This window comes from Salvelinus sp. IW2-2015, unplaced genomic scaffold, assembly GCF_002910315.2.
Source record: "Salvelinus sp. IW2-2015 unplaced genomic scaffold, ASM291031v2 Un_scaffold1754, whole genome shotgun sequence".
Lineage (NCBI taxonomy): Eukaryota > Metazoa > Chordata > Actinopteri > Salmoniformes > Salmonidae > Salvelinus > Salvelinus sp. IW2-2015.
The window spans coordinates 111,438-131,544 of record NW_019943135.1 but is presented as its reverse complement, the minus strand read 5'-3'; the positions used below and the strand labels follow the sequence as shown (position 1 = coordinate 131,544).

The 20,107-nt window shown below is 47.6% G+C and overlaps 2 protein-coding genes and 1 long non-coding RNA gene across 3 annotated transcripts in view; 1 reads left to right on the top strand and 2 right to left on the bottom strand.

Moving 5' to 3' along the window:
* The window catches only part of LOC112071875 (plexin-A2-like), a 30,773-nt gene extending 24,254 nt beyond the window's left edge, over positions 1-6,519 (bottom strand). Inside the window, exon 1 of the mRNA XM_024139307.1 lies at positions 6,387-6,519. Within this exon, the coding sequence (XP_023995075.1) occupies positions 6,387-6,519 (133 nt within the window). The remainder of the gene's footprint in view (positions 1-6,386) is intronic.
* Positions 6,520-6,758: 239 nt separating this feature from the next.
* On the top strand, positions 6,759-8,240 carry LOC139024660 (uncharacterized). The gene has a single exon (XM_070439549.1). It carries the CDS (start codon positions 6,759-6,761, stop codon positions 8,238-8,240), a length of 1,482 nt encoding a protein of 493 aa, XP_070295650.1.
* Positions 8,241-12,912: 4,672 nt separating this feature from the next.
* LOC139024658 (uncharacterized) overlaps positions 12,913-20,107 on the bottom strand; it is a 34,741-nt gene continuing 27,546 nt past the window's right edge. Inside the window, exons 2-3 of the long non-coding RNA XR_011475988.1 lie at positions 19,199-19,328; positions 12,913-13,063 (exon numbers count right to left, since the gene is read on the bottom strand). This is a non-coding gene — a long non-coding RNA (uncharacterized lncRNA). The remainder of the gene's footprint in view (positions 13,064-19,198; positions 19,329-20,107) is intronic.

Below are 20,107 nucleotides of genomic sequence, written 5' to 3'. Positions count from 1 at the left end.
CACCATGGCTCGCACACAGAACCCACCTATCTCAGCCATCATTTTTCATCACTATCGACTCCACCATCTTTGGTATCCACTAGCACCACAGTACCCACCTGCTCTCACATCAAACACACCGACCCTGAGCCCAGCACCCACACACCTGCCCTCTTCCATCAACTACACACGTGGCCACCGATCTGCCTCAGACCCACCTGCTCTCTCTATCTTATCTATCTATCTATCTTCTGCTCAGACGCCACATGCTCTCCATACAACACTACACCACATCCTGCGCCAAGACCCACCTGCTCTCCATCGAAACTACACAACCCTGCCCAGACCCACCTGCTCTCCATCAACTACACACCCTCGCCTCAGACCCCACCTGCTCTCCACACAACTACACACCCTGCCCAAGACCACCTGCTTCCATCAGACTACACCACCGCCTGCTCCAGACCACCTGCTTCCACACCCATCTCCATCAACTATTCACACCACCCTGCCGGCGGAGCGCGCGCGCGCCGAGCGCCGGGCTCTCCAGCGGCGAACATACACCACCGCTGCCCAGACCCTACCTGTCACAGCAAAGGTGTTCCCCATCTCCTATCAACTACACCCCCTGCTCAGACCCCCTGCTCTCTCCCAACTACAGGCCACCTGCTCAGACCCACCTGTCCCCCATCTCCATCAACTACACCACCCTGCTCAGACCCCACCCCCACCTGCCTCACACACCCATCTCCACAACTACACCACTCTCAGACCACCCTGCTCAACCATCGCCATCATCCCACTCCTGTAGCCACCACCCCTCCCATCAACTCCACCTGCTCACGCCACCCCCATCTCCATCAATACAACACTCCACCCCTGCTCAACCCACCCTGCTCACACCCCATGCTCATCAACTCACCCTTAGCCCACTGCACTCATAACCACACCTGCCACACCCCCTGCTACCACACTTGTCAACTACACCACCCTGCCAGAACCACTGCTCCACACCCCATCTCCATCAACTACACCACCCTGTAGACCCACCTGCTCACACCCCCATCCCATCAAACTACACCACCCTGCTCAGACCCACCTGCTCACACCCACCATCTCCATACAACTACACCACGCGCTGCTAGACCCACCTGGCTCACCAATAAGTGATTATACGAACCATCTCCATAACCTACACCAACCCTGCTCAGACACCGCTCACACCTCTCCATCAACTACACACCCCTTGCTCAGACCGCACCTGCTCACTACCCATACCACACTACACCCTGTAGACCCATGCTCATGACCCTGTCTCAATAACCACACCAACACTGCTAACCCTGCTCAGACCCACCGCTCACGATTGTCGTGGCATGTTCACCCCCATTGCTCCATCAACTACAGACCAACCCTCGACCCAGACCGCACCGTGCTCAGACCCCGCACCTGTCTCCATCAACTACATCAAAACGACACCACCCTGCCCCAAGACCGGGCGGAGCTGCTCACACGCGCCCATCTTCTCTATACAACACTACAAGCCACCCCTCTAGGCTTCAGACCCACCCTGCTCACGACGCCTCCATCTCTCCTACAAGCTAGACACCTACACCCTGCTCAGACCCAGCGCGGCTCTCACACCCCATCTCCATCAGCATACAGCCACCCTGCTCAGACCCACAGCCTGCTCCAATACAACAGCCATCTCCATCAACTTACAGCCTACCTTTGAAAATCCCCAAATCGACTAGTGAACTACCCTGCTCAGACGCCACCTGCTGCGAGCGCCCCATCTCCATCTAACTTACACCCACCTCTGGGCTTCAGACCGCAACCTGCTCCACGAACCCCATTCTCCATCAAACTACCTGAGCCCACCCTGCTCAGACCCACCTGCTACAACACACAAGGGCAGCACTTAATCCTAATTGGCTGACCCTAGATCTCAGAAGTTGTCCTACCCAACTTCTCCATCAACTAACACCACCACTGCCCAGACCACACGCTGACTCACACCCCCATCACGCTCAACTAGTGGGATATGAGAACAACCACCAATGATCACCCACTCTGCTCACGACCACCCAATACACCAACAACTCACCAACCCTGACTCAGAACCCACCCCTCACCCCCATACTCCCATCCAAACTACACACCACCCTGCCCAGACCCCACCTGCTCATGACCCAACCTGCCTCCTCCAATTCAACTACTCACACCCTAACCACCCACTCTGTCCGCAGTACGCAGCCACCCTAGCTGCACGACCTTCTCATCTACCCACTACCAACTACACCACCCTTGGACTCACAGACCCACCTATGCCACACCCCCATTGCACTTCCTAGCAAATATCTTACCTTTGTATTTTTTTTATTTAACCTTTATTAACTAGGCAAACAACACATTCTTATTTATCCAATTGAAAGAGCCTTACCCTCAAGCCAAACCTGGACATGGCGGGTCCAATTATGTGCTGCCTCTCTACTGGACTTGGAATCCCCAATAACACATCAGGCATACTCTAGCCGGATTTGATGCAGCACTGAAGATTGAACTAGTGAGCCTTGTGCGCAGCGTGCATAGCTCTATAACACTGAGATGGAGTGTCTTAGACCCCACTTGTCGTCATCACAGACCTCAAAACTGCATACGCCATTTTGGATGAATTCTCATCGTGTCACGCCACTGAGCCCCACACATTCGTACTCAAATTTTTAGAAGTAAATAATAACTTGAACATTTCATTGTGCTAGACGATGGAGGATTGAATTATTTAATATTTATAGTTTGTAAGTATACGTTTTTTCAAGATGATTGACGAGAAAAGTATCGTCCAACCCATTGGGTATCTCACTACACCCCCATATGCCATGTCTGGAAGTATGCAGACAGACAGGTTAACAGTACATTTACATTGTAATACTTCTATCAGCCAACTTTCTAACTCTTGTGGTGGTTCATTTCTTCACTATAAAATAAGGAGAGACAAACTTATCACACAAGTCAGAGATATACTTAAACTACATCTTTAATAATAAGAGCTTTGCAATAGCAATGACTTTCAACGATTCACCATTTCTAATGATCCYTTGAGAGTGATAAAACAAAAGTACAAAGGTCTTTTATAGCCAAGATACACCCCTTTCAACCTACATGACGAACAACAGATACATAGAATGTTCACAAGGTTAAGACTCCAAACTGGAACCATCTCTTCCTGGTACGGTATAGAGCAGAAACATTAACTCATGTTCTCTGGAATACTCTTTAGGTTTTATCACCCAAAGACATCGTAAATCTCCTCTGTCAGTGTTATCTCATAGAGGCCCATCCTCAGTAGAACACACACACACACAATAGTTAACAGAATACTCTATTCTGTCGAATAAAACAACCATTATAATGCAATACAAGCATTATAACATAATCGTGCAATTTCCCTGACACTCTGCCCATAACTTTTGGACTATATACAGTGAGGGAAAAAAAGTATTTGATCACCTGCTGATTTTGTACGTTTGCCCACTGACAAAGAAATMATCWGTCTATAATTTTAATGGTAGGTTTATTTGAACAGTGAGAGCCAGAATAACAACAAAAATATCCAGAAAAATGTATGTCAAAAATMTTATAAATTGATTTGCATTTTAATGAGGGAAATAAGTATTTGACCCCCTCTCAATCAGAAAGATTTCTGGCTCCCAGGTGTCTTTTATACAGGTAACGAGCTGAGATTAGGAGCACACTCTTAAAGGGAGTGCTCCTAATCTCAGTTTGTTACCTGTATAAAAGACACCTGTCCACAGAAGCAATCAATCAATCAGATTCCAAACTCTCCACCAAGACCAAAGAGCTCTCCAAGGATGTCAGGGACAAGATTGTAGTCATACACAAGGCTGGAATGGGCTACAAGACCATCGGCAAGCAGCTTGGTGAGAAGGTGACAACAGTTGGTGCGATAATTCGCAAATGGAAGAAACACAAAGAAACGTCAACTCCCTCGGCCGTGGGCTCCATGCAAGTTCTCACCTCGTGGAGTTGCAATATCATGAGAAACGTGAGAATCAGCCCAAACTACATGGAGGATCTTGTCAATGATCTCAAGGCAGCTGGACCATATCACCAAGAAAACAATTGGTAACACACTACGCCGTGAAGACTGAATCTGCAGCGCCCGCAAGGTCCCCCTGCTAAGAAAGCAATATACATGCCCGTCTGAATTGCCAATGAACATCTGAATGATTCAGAGACAACTGGGTGAAAGTGTTGTGGCATGAGCCAAAATGGAGCTCTTTGGCATCAACTCAACTCGCCGTGTTGGGAGGAGAATGCTGCTTATGACCCCAAGAACACCATCCCCCAACGTCAAACATGGAGGTGGAAACATTATGCTTTGGTGTTTGTTCTGCTAAGGACAGGACAACTTCACCGCATCAAAGGACAATGGACGGGCCATGTACCGTCAAATCTTGGGTGAGAACCTCCTTCCCTCAGCCAGGCATTGACAATGTCATGGATGGTATCCAGCATGACATATGACCCAAAACTCACGTCAAGGCAACAAAGGAGTGGCTCAAAAGAAGACATTAAAGGTCTGGATGGCCTAGCCAGTCTCCAGACCTTATCCCATAGAAATCTGTGGAGGGAGCTGAAGTTTGAGTTGCCAAACGTCAGCCTCGAAACCTTAATGACTTGAGAAGATCTGCAAAGAGGAGTGGCGACAAATCCCTCCTGTAGATGTGTGGCAAAACCTGTGGCCAACTACAAGAAACGTCTGACCTCTGTGATGTCCAACAAGGTTTTGCCACCAAGTTACTAAGTCATGTTTTGCAGAGGGTCAAATACTTATTTCCCTCATTAAAATGCAAATCAATTTATAATATTTTTTGACATGCGTTTTTCTGGATTTTTTAAAATGTTATTCTGCTCTCACTGTTCAAAATAAACCTACCATTAAAAATTATAGACTGATCACTTCTTTTTCAGCGGGCAAACGACAAAATCAGCATGGGATCAAATACTTTTTTCACTCACTGTAGCATTCCCAGAAGCATGGGTTATGAGTCACTGGTTTTTACACCTAAGACAGGATTCTGCTTGTTGCTGTAAGATTTGTGTAATAAATTCTATACATTCGTTTATACTGGATTTTCGCAAAATTGTTAGTTACATTGTTTCGTGTAGATATGCAAACATGCAGAGGCCTATCTTAACATATCATATGAATATATTTTCTGACTCAATGGGGTTCCCTAAAGATTACTCTGAAATGCCTGATATGAAACTTTTATATAATGAAAATATCTACATTGGTTCGTCCAAAATAGCTTTTTAATTCTGTCATGGAAATAAATGTATCTTCCTGTTACCAAGTCTTTATGTTTCTATGCCTTTAGTTTTCCATGTAGACCAATTCTATCAGTGAATTGTGAGAAGTTATCCAAGACTGTACCATAGGGGTTTGTTTTTAAGGAGTTGATATTGGTTCTTGTAGAATACGTTTCATTTTCTTCCATATTGTTATACTGTTCTTAACTATGAAGTTATTAATGTTCTTAGCATTATACTTAGAAAATAGATGCGGAAAAAGATTCTGGGGGTGAGCATGTTTATCTTCAATATGTACCCACTGTTCCTTTTTAGTGCATTTAACTATATGTCCCAAGAAAAAGCCTTGGGTAGCGAGTTGATACAATTCCAAGACTGGAAGGTTAAAACCACCCGCAGACTTAGGAAGATGTACAGCATCTTGTTCAACACAACCCTTACTAGCTTACCATCCCTGAGCTACTCCTTGTCTACCTCCCCATTATCAGTCTATCCTACCCTGTACCTCTACACTGCCCTCAGTGCTGTGTTAGCCCCATGTGAGGGCAGTAATGTGGGCAGCTCTATCCGGACACAGGCCCTGGTCCCTGGTCACCCATCCTCCAGGTTTCTTAATGAGGCCAGGGCTGGTGTGGAGCACACTCCCCAGCCAGGGGGACTGGTCTGTGGGCAGGGGGAGCTCATTAGGCTGRCTGGACCACCACCCACGTGAGGGTTTGGATCGATGATGGGACCAGATGTGGGATTAGTGAATGGAGACCAATGTGTGTGTTAGAGAGTGGAGACGGACAGAGGGAACATCGGACATCTCATTAACACACGACTCTACAGGAGGTTATAAATAGCAGAGAGAGGGAGGAAAAGAAGGAAGTGAAATAATGGTCGTAATGCCACAGCCCGCTGCTGTACTGTGTACAACTGTATGGCTCAAAGCCAACTATCACCTTGACTTTAATGGGAGTTCATCTAAGTGAATCTAGCTAGTATGGAATCGAGGAACATAATTGTTTTCCATTGGTGATTGTGATTGCCTCCTTCGCCAGATACATCAGGTGCATGTGTGTATCTACCTTGGTCAGCAGGTATGAGAGGAACATCCTTAGCGGTGGGGGACAGACAGAAGATCTGGTTACCGCTGACCTGTCCCTCCACCTCTGTCAGGTTTCCAAAGGAACAGGTGATCCCAGCTGCCAGGTCCACCATGGCTCGCACACAGAACCCACCTATCTCAGCCATCATTTTTCATCACTATCGACTCCACCATCTTTGGTATCCACTAGCACCACAGTACCCACCTGCTCTCACATCAAACACACCGACCCTGAGCCCAGCACCCACACACCTGCCCTCTTCCATCAACTACACACGTGGCCACCGATCTGCCTCAGACCCACCTGCTCTCTCTATCTTATCTATCTATCTATCTTCTGCTCAGACGCCACATGCTCTCCATACAACACTACACCACATCCTGCGCCAAGACCCACCTGCTCTCCATCGAAACTACACAACCCTGCCCAGACCCACCTGCTCTCCATCAACTACACACCCTCGCCTCAGACCCCACCTGCTCTCCACACAACTACACACCCTGCCCAAGACCACCTGCTTCCATCAGACTACACCACCGCCTGCTCCAGACCACCTGCTCCCATCCCATCAACTATCACACCACCCTGCCCGAGCCACGCCGCCACCGACTACACGCAGGCCCGAACACCTACACCACACACCCTGCCCAGACCCTACCTTCGTCACACACAACGGATTCACCTGCTCTCCTATCAACTTACACCCCCTGCTCAGACCCACCTGCTCTCCTCCCACTACAGCACCTGCTCAGACCCACCGCCTCTCCATCAACTACACCACCCTGCCTCAGACCCCTTCATCCCACCCACCTGCCTCAACCCACACTGATCTCCATCAACTACACCACCCTGCCTCAGACCCCACTGCTCCCATCACTACAGACCACCATGCTCTCCAATCAAAACGTACACCACCCTGCCTCAGACCCACCGCCACACCCCCATCTCCATCAACTACAACCATCCCCTGCCCAACCCCGCTGCTCCACCCCTGCCCATCAACTCACCACCCGCCAGACCCACCTGCGTCACACCCCCCATGCTTCCACACTCAACTACACACCCTGCCAGAACCCACTGCTCTACACCAATCCCACAACTACACCCACCCTGCTCAGACCCACCTGCTCACACCCCCATTCCCATCAACTACACACCCGCTCAGACCCACCTGCTCACACCCACCATCTCCATACAACTACACCACGCGCTGCTAGACCCACCTGCTCACCAAGATTTCAACCATCTCCATCAAACTACACCAACCCTGCTCAGACCCCACCTAGCTCACACCCCATCTCCATCAACTACAACACCCTCCTGCTCAACCCCCACCTGCTCACACCCCATCTACCATGTCAACTACCCACCCTGCTCAGACCCACCTCTCACACCCCCAATACCCATCAACCTAACACCACCCTGCCAGACCCACCGTACGATTGTCTGGCAGTCACCCCCATGCTCCATTCAACTACAACCACCCTGACCAGACCCACCTGCTCAACCCCCACTGCTCCATCAACTACACAAACGACACCACTGCTCCAAGACCGGGCACGCTGCTCACACGCGCCCATCTCTCATAACTACACACCTACTCAACACTGCTCACCCCCCTCTCAGGCTTCACTGACCCACCCTGCTCAACCGACGCTCACATCACTCTCCATACAGCTACACACCTACACCTGCTCAGACCCTACAACGCAGCGGCATCACTCCACCTGCAACCCACATCTCACACCCTCACATCAACCAGCCACCCTGCTCAGACCCCACCTGCCCACTACCACCATCTCCATCAACAACACCTCCAGACCCACCTGCTGACAACCATCCCTCAAATCGCACCCTCATGACACCCTCACCCATCTCAGTAACTACCCACATGCTCAGAACCCACCTGCTCAGCGCCCCATCGTCCACAAACTACACCCACCCTGGCTCAGACCGCACCTGCTCACACGAACCCCATTCCCATCAAACTACGAGCCACCCTGCTCAGACCCACCTTGCTCAACACACAAGCCCTCTCAATCAACTACATTGGCTACCTCTAGTCTCAGACAACTGTCCACCCACTCTCCATCAACTACACACCACCACTGTCAGACCACACCTGCTCACACCCCCATCACGCTCCTATGAATAGCACCACCCTGCTTCACCCACTCATGCTCACGACACCCCATCCCATACAACTACACCACCTGACTCAGACCCAACCTTGCCATCACCCCCATCTCCCATCAAACTACACACCACCTGCCAGACCCACCTGCTCAGACAACCTCCATCACTCCAATTCAACTACACCACCCTGCTAGACCACTCTCACACTCTGCATCTCGCAGTCACGCACCACCTAGCCCGCACCGCACCTTGCTCATACACCACCTCACAAACTAACCACCCTGACTCCAGACCCACCTGCTCACACGCACTCCATCTCGTCAACAACCTCTCAGCCCTGCTCTAGCACATATCAGCATTTACTTTGTATTTTTAATTTAACCTTATTAACTAGGCAAACAACTACATTCTTATTTACCAATTGACGACCTACCCGCCAGCCCCAAACCTGGACGATGCTGGGGTCAATTATGTGCGCCCTCTACTGGACTGGAATCCCAATAACACATCAGCAACTTAGCCGGATTTGATGCAGCCATGAGAATTGAACTAGTACCTACTGCGCACGTGATATCTAACACTGAGATGGAGTGTCTTAGACCACTGCGTCACTACAGCCTCAAACTGCAACGATTTTGTGATCTCTCTGTCGCCCAGCCACACCTTTACAACATTTTAGATAATAAATAACTTGACATTTCATTGTGCAACGATGGAGGATTGAAATTTAATATTTTGTAAGTAAAACGTTTTTCAAGATGATTGACGAGAAAAGTATCGTCCAACCCATTGGTATCTCACTACACCCCCCATATGCCATGTCTGGAAGTATGCAGACAGACAGGTTAACAGTACATTTTACATTGTAATACTTCTATCAGCCAACTTTCTAACTCTTGAGTGGTGGTTCATTTCTTCACTATAAAATAAGGAGAGACCAAACTTATCACACAAGTCAGAGATATACTTAAACTACATCTTTAATAATAAGAGCTTTGCAATAGCAATGACTTTCCAAGATTCACCATTTCTAATGATCCATTGAGAGTGATAAAACAAAAGTACAAAGGTCTTTTATAGCCAAGATACACCCCTTTCAACCTACATGAACGAACAACAAGATACATAGAATGTTCACAAGGTTAAGACTCTCAAACTGGAACCATCTCTTCCTGGTAACGTATAGAGCAGAAACATTAACTCATGTTCTCTGGATACTCTTTAGGTTTTACACCCAAAGACATCGTAAATCTCCTCTGTCAGTGTTATCTATAGAGCCATCCTCAATAGAACACACACACACACAATAGTTAACAAGAAACTCTATTCTGTCGAATAAAACAACCAATATAAATGCAATACAAGCATTATAACAATAATCGTGCAATTTCCCTGACACTCTGCCCATAACTTTTGGACTATATACAGTGAGGGAAAAAAAGTATTTGATCACCTGCTGATTTGTACGTTTGCCCACTGACAAAGAAATTATCAGTCTATAATTTTAATGTAGGTTTTATTTGAAACAGTGAGAGCCAGAATAACAACAATATCCAGAAAAATGTATGTCAAAAATTTTATAAATTGATTTGCATTTTAATGAAGGGAAATAAGTATTTGACCCCCTCTCAATCAGAAAGATTTCTGGCTCCCAGGTGTCTTTATACAGGTAACGAGCTGAGATTAGGAGCACACTCTTAAAGGGAGTGCTCCTAATCTCAGTTTTTACCTGTATAAAAGACACCTGTCACAGAAGCAATCAATCAATCAGATTCCAAACTCTCCACCAAGACCAAAGAGCTCTCCAAGGATGTCAGGACAAGATTGTAGTCATACACAAGGCTGGAATGGCTACAAAGACCATCGGCAAGCAGCTTGTGAGAAGGTGACAACAGTTGGTGCGATAATTCGCAAATGGAAGAAACACAAAAGAACTGTCAATCTCCCTCGGCCTGGGCTCCATGCAAGTTCTCACCTCGTGGAGTTGCAATGATCATGAGAACGGTGAGGAATCAGCCCAGAACTACATGGAGGATCTTGTCAATGATCTCAAGGCAGCTGGACCATAGTCACAAGAAAACAATTGGTAACACACTACGCCGTGAAGACTGAAATCCTGCAGCGCCCGCAAGGTCCCCCTGCTCAAGAAAGCACATAACATGCCCGTCTGAAGTTGCCAATGAACATCTGAATGATTCAGAGACAACTGGGTGAAAGTGTTGTGGTCAGATGAGACCAAAATGGAGCTCTTTGGCATCAACTCAACTCGCCGTGTTTGGAGAGGAGGAATGCTGCTTATGACCCCAAGAACACCATCCCCAACGTACAAACATGGAGGTGGAAACATTATGCTTTGGTGTTTTTTCTGCTAAGGGACAGGACAACTTCACCGCATCAAAGGGACAATGGACGGGCCATGTACCGTCAAATCTTGGTGAGAACCTCCTTCCCTCAGCCAGGGCATTGACAATGTCATGGATGGGTATTCCAGCATGACAATGACCCAAAACTCACGGTCAAGGCAACAAAGGAGTGGCTCAAGAAGAAGACATTAAAGGTCCTGGAGTGGCCTAGCAGTCTCCAGACCTTAATCCCATAGAAAATCTGTGGAGGGAGCTGAAGTTTGAGTTGCCAAACGTCAGCCTCGAACCTTAATGACTTGAGAAGATCTGCAAAGAGGAGTGGCACAAAATCCCTCCTGAGATGTGTGCAAACCTGGTGGCCAACTACAAGAAACGTCTGACCTCTGTGATTGCCAACAAGGGTTTTGCCACCAAGTACTAAGTCATGTTTTGCAGAGGGTCAATACTTATTTCCCTCATTAAAATGCAAATCAATTTATAATATTTTTGACATGCGTTTTTCTGGATTTTTTAAAATGTTATTCTGTCTCTCACTGTTCAAATAAACCTACCATTAAAATTATAAGACTGATCACTTCTTTGCAGCGGGCAAACGTACAAAATCAGCATGGGATCAAATACTTTTCTCACTCACTGTAGCATTCCAGAAGGCATGGGTTATTGAGTCACTGTAGTTTTACACTAAGACAGGATTCTGCTTGTTGTGCTGTAAGATTTGTGTAATAAATTCTATACATTCGTTTATACTGGATTTTCGCAAAATTGTTAGTTACATTTTGTTCGTTAGATATGCAAAACATTGCAGAGAGCCTATCTTACATATCATATGAATATATTTTCTTGACTCAAATGGGGTTCCCTAAAGATTACTCTGAAATGCCTTGATATGAAACTTTTAAGTAAGAAAATATCTACATTGGTTTCGTCCAAAATAGCTTTTTAATTCTGTCATGGAAATAAATGTATTTCCTGTTACCAAGTCATTTATGTTTCTATGCCTTTAGTTTTCCATGTAGACCAATTCTATCAGTGAATTGTGAGAAGTTATCCAAGACTGTACCATAGGGTTGTGTTTTTAAGGAGTGATATTGGTTCTTGTAGAATACGTTCATTTTCTTCCATATTTTATACTGTTCTTAACTATGAAGTTATTAATGTTCTTAGCATTATACTTAGAAAATAGATGCGAAAAAGATTCTGGGGGTGAGCATGTTTTATCTCAATATGTACCCACTGTTCCTTTTTAGTGCATTTAACTATATGTCCCAAGAAAAAGCCTTGGGTAGCGAGTTGATACAATTCCAAGACTGGAAGGTTAAAAACCACCCGCAGACTTAGGAAGATGTACAGCATCTTGTTCAACACAACCCTTACTAAGCTTACCATCCCTGACTACTTCCTTGTCTACCTCCCCATTATCAGTCTATCCTACCTCTAGTACCTCTACACTGCCCTCAGTGCTGTGTAGCCCCATGTGAGGGCAAGTAATGTGGGCAGCTCTATCCGGACACAGGCCCTGGTCCCTGGTCACCCATCCTCCAGGTTTCTTAATGAGGCCAGGCTGGTGTGGAGCAACACTCCCCAGCCAGGGGGACTGGTCTGTGGGCAGGGGGAGCTCATTAGGCTGCCTGGACCACCCACCACGTGAGGTTTGGATCGATGATGGGACCAGATGTGGGATTAGTGAATGGAGACCAATGTGTGTGTTAGAGAGTGGAGACGGACAGAGGGAAACATCGGACATCTCATTAACACACGACTCTACAGGAGGTTATAAAATAGCAGAGAGAGGGAGGAAAAGAAGGAAGTGAAATAATGGTCGTAATGCCACAGCCCGCTGCTGTACTGTGTAACAACTGTATGGCTCAAAGCCAACTATCACCTGACTTTAATGGAGTTCATCTAAGTGAATCTAGCTAGTATGGAATCGAGGAACATAATTGTTTTCCATTGGTGATTGTGATTGCCTCCTTCGCCAGATACATCAGGTGCATGTGTGTATCTACCTTGGTCAGCAGGTATGAGGGAACATCCTTAGCGTGGGGGACAGACAGAAGATCTGGTTACCGCTGACCTGTCCCTCCACCTCTGTCAGGTTTCCAAAGGAACAGGTGATCCCAGCTGCCAGGTCTGGACATCAGACACCTTCACCAGCAACTGCATAGAGAGAGGTGTAAACCACACATTATACTCACATAGGAACAACCACACATTACACCTCACATAGAAACAACCACACATTACACCTCACATAGAAACAACCACACATTACACCCTCACATAGAAAACAACCACACATTACACCTCACATAGAAACAACCACACATTAACACCTACATAGAAACAACCACACATTACACCTCACATAGAACAACAACACATTACACTCACATAGAAAAAACACATACACCTCACATAGAAACAACAACACATTACAACCTCACATAGAACAACCACACATTACACCTCACATAGAAACAACCACAGCATTATACCTCACATAGACAACAACCCATTACACCTCACATAAGAAACAACCCACACATTACACCTCCATAGAACAACCAATACACTCACATAGAAACAACCACACATTACACCTCACATAAGAAACAACCACACATTACACCTCACATAGAAACAACCACACATTACACCTCACATAGAACAACAACACATTACACCTCACATAGAAACAACCACACATTACACCTCACATTAAGAAACAACCACACATTACACCTCACATAGAAACAACCACACATTACACCTCACATAGAAAACAACCACAACATTACACCTCACATAGAAACAACCACACATTAACCCCTCACATAGGAACAACCACACATTACACCTCACATAGGAACAACCACACATTACACCTCACATAGGAACAACCACACATTACACCTCACATAGGAACAACCACAACATTACACCTCAATAGAAACAACCACACATTAAACCCTTACTAGAAACAACACACATTACACCTCACATTTCAGTGCACAGAAACTTCAGCAGTCTACAGGTGAACACAGTGTGCTAACATTGTACTGCCTGTCACTACATTTGAATAGCTAGTTTGTCCCTTAGGGCCACCATACAAGAGCAATGCAAAATGTGTTGTTACGTTGTGATAATTGGTTGCTACTGATTTCACTACCATCCTAAAGAGTGGGGTGAAACTCTATCTAATAACCAGCTGTAACAGACACATTTATTTGTGTTTTTTGTCTCCCTCTTCATTCATAGGAAACAAAAGATACATGAAACACAAGTAAACACATGTAACACACACACACACACACAAACACACACACACACACACACACACACACACACACACACCACACACACACACACACCACACACACCACACACACACACACAAACACACCACACACACACACACACACACACACACACACACACACATACACACCCACACACAGAGAGAGAGAGAGAAAGGCGTTTGAAGTCGTTCTCTCTGGAGTGCAAGTGCTGACAGAGGCTAGAGCGAGAGCTCAGCAGCTCAGCCTATAAATAAATGTATTCTGCAACACCGGGTGCGTGAATCTGCTCTCCAGCCAGTGAAGTGAGGGAGCCTGGGTAATTATCAGGTGTGGCATTCAGGAGCGACAAGCTGTGTATTTTGAGCGTTGCTGTTTTTTACGTTTTCCTTTCGTTTTATCTGCTGGCGCTAAACACCACAAGGGCTTAGAGCGATCAGGAGGGAGAGAAAGAGAGAAGAGAGAGACTTGAGACAGAGAGAGAGACAGAGAGAGAGTGAGACAGAGCAAGAGAGAGAGTGTGAGAGAGAAGAAGAGAGAGAGAGAGAGAGAGAGAGAGAGAGAGAAGAGTGAGAGAGAGAGAGAGAGAGACAGAGAGAGAGACAGAGAGAGAGAGAGAGAGACAGAGAGAGAGAGAGAGAAAGAGAGAAGAAAGTGAGAGAAAGAGAGAGAGAGACAGAGAGAGAAAGAGAGAGATAGAGAGAGAGAGAGAGAGACTGAGACAGAGAGAGAGACGAGAGAGAGAAAGAGCGAGAGAGAGAGTGGAGAGAGACAGAGAGAGAGACAGAGAGAGAGAGAAAGAGAGAGAGAAAGAGAGCGCGCAGAACAGCACAACTACATGGTTTTGAAGACACGCTGTTTAACATGAACCTCGTATGGACCTCTTCTACTGCCTTCCCTTCGACTTCATGGTGGTTTCTTCTCTTACGCCCTCAATTACAAAAAATTAGCAGAAAGGGATCTATATTTATGTTCAATGTATTGTTCTCAACCTTCACTACCTTATCAAGTTCATTAGCTCTATTCTGCTTGGGAAACACACACACACAGTACAGGACGTGCTGGCAGGTTTCTATTGTGAGCATTGTTTGTTTTTAGTCAGTTTTTCCTCTCTTGCTGTTTCTCTCCTCTCCTGTCTGCCTCTCTCTCTGTGACAGTGGTGATGCAGTGGGTCTGTCCTTGTGCCAGAGTCATCGTAATCCTCTTGCCTTAATTGGTGGCTATCGTGTTTTAACACAAAGGTAATTGATTGTTTTACCTGCTGCTTTCTCTGCTGTCGCCCGGGAGGAGATAGGCTTTGTTGTCATGGAAGCTTACTTGTCCCTTGCCACACGGGAATGCTCAGATCTGACATGACCGCTGTTGCTGTCATGTTGTACATAAATGAAAGGGGGGGGGTCATTTCAGTTTGCACAAGACAAAGATAAAAGTGAGCAAACAAAGCCATCGGTCATCTCTGGCTATAGGTTATAGGTGGCAACGGTGGTGTTTAGAAACCTGAACAGATATATTTTGCATTGCAGAGTATGTAGTGGTAAATAATTTGTTTTATGATGTACTGTTGTATCTTTTGTTTTATATGCAATGTAAGTGCTTTAATGTGTTTGACCCCAGGAAGATAGCTGCTGCTGGCAACAGCTAATGGGAGACACTAATAATGACAAATACAGCCATGGTCACCCCGTGTTAGAGTGACTAGGGTCATGGTCCCCCTGTTAGAGGTAGAACTAGGTCCATGTCCAGTCTCACTCCGGTTCAGAGTGTAGACAGGGCCACGGTCACTCCTGAGGGTGAACAGCAGGTCACCCGTGCTGTTAGAGGGTAGAACTAGGGCCATCGGTCACCGTTATAGAGGTAAACTAGGCCATGTCACCCCCTGTTAGAGGTAAAACTAGGGCCATGCAACCCGGGTTAAGTAACTAGGGCCATGGTCACCCTGAGTTAGATGTAGAACAGGGCCATGGTCACCGGTTAGAGTAGAACTAGGGTCCATGGTCACCCCTGATAGAGTAGAACTAGGAGCCATGGTCACCCCGGTTAGAGATGAACTAGGCAATGTCACCGTAGAGTAGAACTAGGGCCTGGTCAACCCGTTGAAGTGTAGAACTAGGGAATGGACACCTGTACGCCGAGCTCCCCGTTCGGTTAGCAGTAGAACTCAGGGCCATGGCACCCCTGTTAGAGGTAGAACTAGGGCCCAGGTCACCCGCTGTGAGAGGTAGAACTAGCCATGATCCCCGGTTACGAGGTAGCAACTAGGGCCATGTCAACCGGTTTAGAGGTAGACTAGGCCCATGGAGTCACCCCCTCGGTTAGAGTAGAACTAGGCCATGGTCATACCCGGTTAGAGGTAGAACTAGGCCATTGGTACGGTAGGAACCCATGGTCACCCCGGTTAGATGGTAAAACTAGGGCCATGGTCACCTGTAGAGATAAATCAGGGTCATGTCCAGCCGGTCGGTGTCTCAGGCATCTCATGTACTGCCCTGTTAATAGAGGTAAACTAGCGGTCATGGTCACCCCTGATAAGAGGTAGAACTAGGGCCATGGTCACCCGGTTAGAGGTAGAACTAGGGCCGTGGTCACCCGGGTTAGAGGTAGAACTAGGGCCATGGTCACTCCCCGGTTAGGGTCTAGCATGGTCACCCTAGAACTAGGGATTGGTCACCCCGGTTAGAGGTAGAACGGGTTAGGCGCATGGTCAATCCTCGTTAAGGTAGAACTAGGGCCATGTGTCACCGGTTAGATAGAACTAGGATGGTGCATAATAACTAGCCATTCACCCCTAGCTTGGTCGATTCTAGACCAACCCCGGTTAGAGGATGAGAACTAGGCCATGGTAACCCCGGTTAAGGTAGAATAGGCCATGGCACCCTGATAGAGTAGAACTAGGGCCATGGTCACCCCTGTTAGAGTGTAGAACTAGGCGGCTCATGGTCCCCCTGTTAGAGGTGAATTCTGAGGGCCATGGTCACCGGTCAGAGATAGAACGGGCCGGTGCACCGGGTTAGGTAGAACGAGGGCCATGGGTCACCCGGTTAAGATAGAGTAACTTAGGCCATGGTCACCCGCTGGCACGTCGACTCCGCGGTTAGAGAGAACTAGGGCCTATGTCAACCCGGTTAGAGGTAGAACTAGGGCCATGGTCACCGTCCCAGGTTAGAGGTAGAACTAGGGCCATGGTCACCCCTGTAGACCCGTTAGAGGTAGAACTAGGGCCATGTCCAACCCGGTTTAGAGGTAGAACAGGCCATGGTCACACCCGGTTAGAGGTAGAACTAATCATGGTCACCCCCAGTTAGACGTAGAATCTAGGCCATGGTCACCCCTGTTAGAGCTAGAACTATGCATGTCACGCCCATGTTAGAACGCCATGTGCACATCCGGTTAAAGGGTAGACAGGCATGGCATTAGTACTAGTCATGTCACCCTGTAGAGGTAGAACTAGGCCATGCACCCTGTTAGAGTAGAAACTAGTATGTGTCCCCTGTTAGAGTAGAACTAGGCATGTCACCCTTATTAAGTAGAACTAGGTATGGTCCACCCCTGTTAGATATAGAACTAGGGTCCATTGTCACCCCGTTAGAGGGTAGAGCTAAGGCCATGGTCACCCCTAGTTAGAGTAGAATTAGGGACATGGTCACCCATGTTAGAGTAAGACTAGTCTATGGTCACCCCTGATAGAGAGAACTAGGGTCATTGTCCCCTTAGAGTAGACTAAGCGTCATGGTCACCCCTGTTAGAGGTAAGAACTAGGGCCATGGCACCCTGTTACGAGATAGAACTTGGTCATGGCACCCGGATAGAGGATAGACTAGGAGTCATGGTCACCCCTGATAGAGGTAGAACTAGGGCCATGGTCACCCGGTTAGAGATAGAAATAGGGCCATGTCACCCTGTTAAGAGGTAGAACTAGGGTCATGGTCACCCCTGTAGAGGTAGAACTATATGGCTCACCTGTTTACAGGGATAAGTAATGCCTGAAACAAGTGGTACAGTTCATACCACACAGTGCGACAATATTGACGCGGGAACAAAATGTAGGGTTCTTTGTTTGCTGCTGGGAATATGAAAAAATAAAATGTAGAAGTAGACATTGAAAAGCCCAAAGGCTATGTGTTGTCACGATACCAGATTGTCCTTGGCAGAAAAAAAAAAATGAAGCAGGCTAAACTCTATGGTCTATAAAACATACTGTATGTGATTATATCTTGCAAAAATTAAGTCCCGCTCATGTTTTGATTTCTTTGCCTCCTTCCGTCCTAGTATCGTCTGGTACTGGTATAGTGACAACACTACCAGACAGTTTAGAGCTTCGTCCGGAGGGACTGGTGTCTGTATTCCTAGTGCTGCTGTTCCAAGTAGAGCACAACGTAAGAGTGGTATTGTGTGTGTGGAAGTGTGTGTGTGAAGTGTGTGTGCGTGCTGCATGCATTACTGGAGCTGAATAAAAGACAAAGCAGCTCTTACAGATGGGCCTGCTTGTCTGTTTCAGTCTCCCATGTTGACTTACTACTATACACTACTCAGTACACTATACTTCACACCCACACACACTCGCCACATCTTGGCACACAAAACAAAATGTTGGTCACAGGGAAGCATATGCACACACATACACCCACACAGTGCACTATCAGACACAGAGGATGATGTTTATGCATATGTGTTCATCTACAATACACTATCACTCTGGAATAGATTGAGGAAGCTCCAGCTTGTAAAAACCTGTTTCAGATGAATACCTAACTACATGCTGGATGTTGACACGAAAATAGGCTTTAGGAAATGGTATGGTGAGCTTAGATGAGTACTGTGTGTGTGTGGTAGGAGATGAGTTAGGTCCTCGGTGTGTGTTGTGGTGGATAGTGTGTGTGTGTGTGTGTGTGTGTGTGTGTGTGTGGTTGTGTGTGTGTGTGTGTGTGTTAATTGGTTGGTGTTGGTGTGTGAGTTTGTGGGTTGGGTGCGGAGAGTGTGTGGTCTGCGTTAAACTCACTGGCACGCTGGGCTCTGACATCGCATGTGCAATGCACTGCTGGGTACACCGTGGCTTCACACACTGAGAGAGAGCAGCAGTGAAACGGTACGGCTCATCTGCACGCTCACAACGGTCCTTCAGAGAACACCTGTATACACAGACAGAGAAGAGGACAGCGGGATGGGGAGAGAGAAGAGGGGGACACGGAGGAGAGGAGAGAGGGATGGGGATGAGGGAGAGGGGACGGGAGACCGGAACCGGCGGGACGGGGAGGAGAGAGGGGCACGGGGACGGGAAGGAGCAGGGAGGGGACGGGAAGAGCGGAGGGGGACGGGAAGAGAGGAGAGTGGGCAGGCGGTACGGGAGGAGAGAGGAGAGGGGAGGAGAGGGGATGCGGGATTAGGAGAAGACGGGGTCGGGGTGGAGACGGGTACGGGACGAGGGAGAAGGAGGGAGAGGGGCGACGGGGAGGAAAGGAATGGGGGACAGGGAGGATAGGAGAGGGGAGCGGGGCAGGAGAGGGGACGGGGAGTATAGGGGGACGGGGGAGGAGAGGCGGGCAGGAGAGGAGAGGAGAGGAGAACGGGGAGGAGAGAGACCGGGATGCGAGGAGAGCGGGGACGGGAGCGAGAGGAGGACAGGGCAGAGAGAGGAAGAGAGGACGGGGAGTAAAAGAGAGAGGGAGGATGGGGAGGAGAGGAGCAAACGGGGAAGCAGAGGGGGCGAATAAGGATGGGAGAGAAGGGAGAGAAGCGAGGAGAGGAGAAGGGGCGTGGGATGGAGAGGAGAGGGGGACCGGGACGGCGCCAGGGGAGGAAGGAATGGAGGAGAGGAGGGGTGGGAGGAGAAGGGAGGGGAACCGGGGAGGAAAGAGGGTAGCGAAGGAGGAAGCAGGGTTAAATGACTGGTGTAAATGGTACTTATATA